At 36.9% G+C, this 6,612-nt stretch overlaps 1 protein-coding gene across 5 annotated transcripts in view; it reads right to left on the reverse strand.

Annotated features, from left to right (window-relative positions):
* LOC106878758 (zinc finger C2HC domain-containing protein 1B) overlaps window positions 1-5,171 on the reverse strand; it is a 55,193-nt gene extending 50,022 nt beyond the window's left edge. The window contains exons 1-2 of one of the 5 annotated variants that reach the window (XM_052976102.1): window positions 4,940-5,171; window positions 2,079-2,184 (exon numbers count right to left, since the gene is read on the reverse strand). In XM_052976102.1, the coding sequence (XP_052832062.1) occupies window positions 2,079-2,184; window positions 4,940-4,984 (151 nt within the window). In that variant the 5' untranslated portion in view covers window positions 4,985-5,171. Of the gene's footprint in view, window positions 1-2,078; window positions 2,185-2,916; window positions 2,947-4,452 lie in introns of those variants that run through there. The other 4 variants (XM_052976093.1, XM_052976096.1, XM_052976097.1 and 1 more) reach the window with 4 other exon arrangements.
* Window positions 5,172-6,612: the final 1,441 nt, after the last annotated feature.

Consider the following 6,612-nt stretch of genomic DNA (forward strand, 5'->3'; position numbering starts at 1 on the left):
GTTGTCGGCTGGCCTTCTACTCCTTATTTCGAGCAATGAACGACAATATAAGACTTTGAAGGCAGTTGCTCCCGCGAACCAAAATAAAATTCGGGATTTGCGGAGGGTCAAAGTTGGTAACAAAAACAGGACATACAACAAACTAAACGAAACGAAGACAGACAGGGAGGGCCGTCAGGCCAAGACGAGGCAAGGTAGTTAACGCTGAAAGAAAATTTTTTGGCAAGGGAAAAGATAGGAGAGGAGACAGATAAGAATGCATCTTGACTGCGGACAGACTGAAGAAAAAGAAAGATGACCACGTGAGGAAAGGCAAGATGGACGAAAGTCGCGTGTGAGCAACGAGAGAAAGAGAGAGTAGAAGAGGGAGAGAGAGGGAAACAGACAGACAGATAGAAAATGGTGAAGGGGAGAAAAAAGAATTAGAGAAAGGATGAGAGAGAAAATGAAAGAGTGAAAGAGGGAGAGAGAAAAGAGTAAAGGACGGAGTCGCATCAAATATATTAAGATAAACTTACTTGGAAATGGATGCGTGGCGTTCAATCAAATAATTAGCATACAAAACTACATCAATATACCAAATTTGAAAATCAACTGGAACAAAATTCAAGAAATTGAAAAGTAAAAGCCAAACAGAAAATTCCCATAAGTACAATTTTGAAAATAATCTAGTAAAAATTTGAAAGAAAAATTGAAGTGATTGGAAGAAATTTAACAAGATCCGACATGGCTGATCACCAGGCGGGCCACAAAAAAAAATTCAAGGTAATTTTTCGTTAGGTATGCCGTTTAGATAGTCTCACGAGCCGCAGTTTGCCCAAAAGTGCTTTAGAGTGTAGAATGAAATTATTTGTGGTATTTATTCTGGCTGGTCGTGCTCTGTGTTCAAATTCTATCGAGGTCAACTTTGTCCTTCATTCTTTTAGGAAGGTCAATAAATTAAATTGAATTAAATACCACTTCTGAATACTTTGGTGGAATTGTTAAGTTTACAGGACAAAATGCCTCGCGGTATTTGTTTGGGAGGCTCGTCACGCTCCTACATTTTGAGGTCGTAAACTTAATCTGTAACCATATAGGTGCAGGCGTGGATGTGTGTTTGAGAAGCTTGCACCCACCAACTATGTGGTCTTTGGTTCAGTCCTACTGCGTGTCACTCTAGACAAGTGACTTTTACTACAGCCCCGGACTGAATAAAACCTTGAGTGGATTCGGTAGCTAGAAACTGAAAAAGTCCATCATATGTATGTATGTATGTATACCATGAAGTCACTTGGAATGGATCCAAAGGCCATAGAAACTCTTGCTTCGGATCGAGCTGGATGGCGAACAAAAGTTGTGAAAGCTTTTGAGGAGGCCAGGATGACACATGCAAAACTCAAAAGAGATTTAAAGAATGTTGCGATCGAGGTGAATCTCAGTGACCTTTTTGTGTGCACAGTTTGTGACAGACCATGCCTTTCTTTTGCTGAACTCAAATCTCATTTGCGAACCCATGAAAAACGAACCTCCACCAGCTACTCTGCCTGTATATCTGTGCACACCTTTCAGTGCCGTGTATGCCAGAAGGCATAACGGAAACCTCAAAAGACATTTTAAGATCCACAAAGATCAGAACTTAACTGCAGCTCTCTTGGTGGTCCAGATCAGACATGCAGTCTATGTGGGTATCTTTTCAAAACATTGTCTGGTTTTAAAAGTCATACCAGACGCCATGATGGATTTAAGGTGTACGTACAAGAAGTGGTCAAACTCTGCATAAGGAGAAGACAACCACGATGTATGGATGTATGGATGTATGTATGTATGTATGTATGTGAGTGAGTGAGAGAGAGAGTATGTGTGTGTGAGTGTCTTTGTTCTTTACTACTGCCTGACAATCGATGTTTTTGTCCCTGTAACTTAGCAGCCCAGAAGAGGCCGATACAGTAAGTACCAGGCTTAAACAAAAAAAGATTCTGGAGGTCAATTGGTTAGACTAACAACCCATCAAAGCATGCTCCAGCATAGCCACACGCAATCCAGTAACTGAAACAAGTAAAAGCTAAAAGATAGCCAGGTTTAATTCCACCACCTACCACCTTCTGAGCATTTTGTAGAATTTACTCTCTTGCAAGCGTTTGGTCCAGATTTCTTGGTTTGAACAGGATGATTTCCCATCTTCCTCTGTTTAGTCTTGGAAACCTTGAAAAAAGCAGAAAAAAAAAAGAATTTTTGCCAATGACCTTCCTTTCTTGACTAAACGGCAAGAAAAAAAGAAAAAAAAAGAAACGAGGTGGAAAGTTAACCTGATCTTTGGGCAGTACTGTACCAGACAACTCCAGATGTTTCGTTTTTATTAAACCTCGTTAGCGAAGAAGTCTTACTTTGACATTACAATGACTTAGAAGATAAAGCTTTTTGGACGACCACGTTACCCATTATACTTCAATGCGACCTGCCACTGTTTCATCGCTTCTCTTTATCTCGCTCGCTCCCTCTTTCTCTCTCCCCCTCTCTCACTCTCTCTCTCTCTCTCTCTTAAGTACTTCGATCCATATTTTTTTTTTTTACTTTTTTTGAGATCAATGCATGTTTTCAAGATCAATGCATGTTTTCGAGATCAATGCATGGCTTCGTCAGCGAATCATATACGACGACGGTCGATAATTATCGATGGATAGGTGAGCTGCTACAGGTTACACCATCTCAAAGTGTGTGTGCCTGTGACCGGGAACTACATGTGAACTTGTCTTCCCAATGAAACTCCGAACAAGTTGGTCGGAATCAGCTCAACACACCCCGGGTGGATGCTGTCTTAAGTACAAGTGAGTATGTAATTAGAAGTTCGATATAAATTTAAGCTTCAATAAAAATACAAATTCTAATGAATCTAATCTTCATGACGTCAGTTGACATGCGTGAAGGCATACTTACACAATTGTGCTCCATTGATTTTGTTTCTTCATAACTTTCAGAAAAAAATGGATATCTTTTTTAATGAAATTTTCAACAAATACTTTCAGGTCATATCGGAATTTGTTGTCAAAAGATTTTTCGGGGTGGTGGTGGTGGTGGTGGAATTTCAGATAATTTACACGAGTTGACTTTGTTTCCTCATAACTTCCATTAAAATACGTATTTTCTATTGAAATTTTCAACAAATACTTTTCAGTCGAAGTAAATAAAAAAGAGTCCCCCTTCGGTCATGAATGACTATGAAATTGCACCTAGAAAGTTCCTTTCCGAGGCACAAGCCTGGATAAGGTTGTTTATGGAAGACTAGCAGTCGCCCCTGCATACCAGCCTCTTTTCTCCATGCCACAGATGTTATCCAAGGGAAAGGCAAAGGGGCCGATACAGCTTGGCACCAGTGACGTCGCTACTAATTTCTACAGGTGAGTGAACTGGAACAACGTGAAATAAAGTGTCTTGCTCAAGAAAACAACACACAACCCCTTTCGGGAATCGAACTCACATGATTGTGAGCCCGATACTCTGACCACTGAGCCATGCACTTTCACCTCAGACGGAGTAGATAACGATTATATCGGAATTTAATTAAACAAAAGTAAAGGGAAAAAATTGGTGAGCATACACACACACACACACACAATAGAAGTAGTTTGGATAAATTCCAGCTGTTTCCTCTTGAAGCACATCTGTTTATTTCATTATTGCAATCTAATATGTAGCCTCAGTTGTTGGTGTTGATCAAAATACATATTAAAATTGAGAATTATGGAAATATCATTTGTAGAATAATTGTATAACAAAACAGGAAATTGGAAATTTTTGGTATTATCTATTCACCTATTAGCAAATGAAACACGTGTAATGGTTGAATAAATCATACCAAAAATTCCAATTTCCTGTTTTGTTATATACATACAAAATAAAACTCGAAATTCTGAAAAAATTGTGACGTCTGTCAGTAATAATTGAAAGCTACACAATTTAGAAGATATCTGTTGAAAATTTCATTTAAAATCCCATTTTTCTGAAAGTTATGAGGAAACAAAGTTGACTCATGTAAATTATCCGAAACTCCTCTCCCCGCCTTAAAAAAATGTTCACATGAAATTCCGATATAATCTGAATTTGCACAAAAGGTGATTCGAACCCCAACTGCTAGATAACTGATCAGACAATATGAGCGAATCATCGCAGTTTTATGTGATCGATCTATTAAGCAGCTAATCAGCGTAAAGATGTGGAGTGATGTTATTTTCTAGAATGTTCTTGTACCCAATAAAAGACCGTTTTTGGTGCTTTTAAATTGCAGAATATTGAAGGCAGCTGAGAGACTTGCGCCTCCATTCTTGCCACACTGACATTTCCATATTCTCAGACAGACCCATTCCAATATTCACACAATGTCACATAAGCAACTTATACTGACGCGGCGCGGTTTTTCTCTCTCTCTCTCTCCCAGAAAGTGTTTCAAGGGTTGTAAGTTCGATCAAAGATTACCTCCATGGCACAATGCTTCGTCCTTCTTATCTGGCGTTTACAATTTTCGAGGGTCGTTAGTTCTGTAAGATTAACATTCGTGGAGACTGACTTTAATTTAAATGTTATTACTAACACTCAACAAGTGTCGCAATTAACATTGCTAAATGTAAGTAGCCATCACTAAATATCCTTATGTCCGGTAATAAATATTCCAGCTAAACATTCGCGGGTTTTGCTTCAGTTATTATTCACGCAACCAACAATGCAAGCCCGTCGCCAGACTTAGGTGCTTGGGGGTGTTTCAGACTATTCTGGGTAGGCGCTAATTTGTAACAATGCTAAAGTGGAGTTTCGAAGTGTGTCCCTGTGAATCCGAGGGTGCACCATTGAATAGTGAGGTGGAAGCGCCGTCCAGTGCAACCCATTAGCGACGGGCATGCAATAGTGACATGTGGAAAATTTCATTTAAAAAATCCATTTTTCTTTAAGTTATGAAGAAACAAACCTTGAGGAAGCATGCAATGCGAAAAAAGAAAGCCCGCATCTTCATAAAATTTCACCGAACCGTCTTGAAACTAGATAAATATCTGGATGTAATACAACAGAATAACAACCTGTGGTGATCACGGTCGGATGCAGGTCAAACGATGAATATTCATTCAATGAACGTTATGAGCGCTTATGAGCGCCGAATGTAAAATCAAGACATCTAAAAGTTGTCTGTTCGCATTTTGTCACATGCTCAGCGTTGTGTACATGATGTCACAAGTAACAAATGCATGCGCCAATGTATAATCCTTTTACTTGCGATGTCATTTGATATGCTAGAAATAGTTACCAAAATTTCTCATGAAATATCAACCTACCATCTTAAAAAAAAAAAAAAGAATGAAATTTTATAAACTGTAGATCTGTGGTTTTCAACTGGGGTCAATGCAAGATTTTGTCGTTAAAACTAATGGGCAATAAATTGGTTATGCTTTTACAACACGAAAATAATTTCAACAATTTTTTTTATACAGTCCCTAACACATTAAAGATACGTAATTTCAGTTTTACCCAAAACTAACTAGAAATGTGAGTAGGTGCGAATAAGCTCACATCTTGATTTTCATTCAAGACCGATTCGTTCCTGTCCACTAACCCCTTCGTGTCGTGTTAATAAAGAAAACACGGAAATGTAACGGCTAGAAGGCCTTTGATCATAAACCGACTCAATCAAAGCCTACTTGGTGTTAAACAAGAACTTTTGTCAACGTGACCCGGTCCTTGTTAAACGAAGGAATTTTGTAAACATTTTGCTTGGATTTCGATGATTAATTTAAAAAAATACATTTTTTAATTATCAAGGCAATTATTGTTTTGATAAATTACTTTGCATTCTGATATTAAACATGTTGGATATTGTTTGAATAAATTACATAACCTTATTAAACATTACAGCTGATTACGTTACTATAAATATATTGTTGTGAATGGCATTGAATGCGGGACTACAGCAAAAAAAATGATGTTTATAAAAAAATATTTTTTGTTTCTTCCAATTTTCTTATCACTAAAATACAACGAATAGCTTATATCAAAAATGAAATATTAATTACCGTATATATTTTGATTTATAAATCTGAAAATTAGATTTGAAATTATTTGTAGACTAATGAATGAAATATATTAGCTATTCTGTGCGGAGTTGTAGATTGTCTGCTGTGGATAAATTCCTTCAGCCTATTTATTTATTTGATCAAAACATACAGGTTGTTTTCGGTTGATCAAAGCTGTAAAATAACAGAATCATTTAATAAAGCCAACTCCAAAGTGCCCAGCTGGGGCTACCACTTCTAATCAGAGCCTTCTGACGGACGACTGATTAAAGGTAATATATTAATTTTCATATTATATTTAACGTAAAGCCCCCCCCCCCGATTCCACCACCTCATTATAATATGAATAGTGCGTAGCATTTTAAGGTTTGCCTTTTATAATATATATGTATGTGTGTGTGTGTGTGTGTGTGTGTATACATGTAAGTATATATATATATATTTCTATACATACATACATGTATATATATAGATATATATATATACATAACATATATATATATATATACATAACATATATATATATATATACATACATATATATATATATATATATATATATATATATATATATATG

This window comes from Octopus bimaculoides, chromosome 23 (assembly GCF_001194135.2).
Source record: "Octopus bimaculoides isolate UCB-OBI-ISO-001 chromosome 23, ASM119413v2, whole genome shotgun sequence".
In the NCBI taxonomy this organism is placed as follows: Eukaryota; Metazoa; Mollusca; class Cephalopoda; order Octopoda; family Octopodidae; genus Octopus; species Octopus bimaculoides.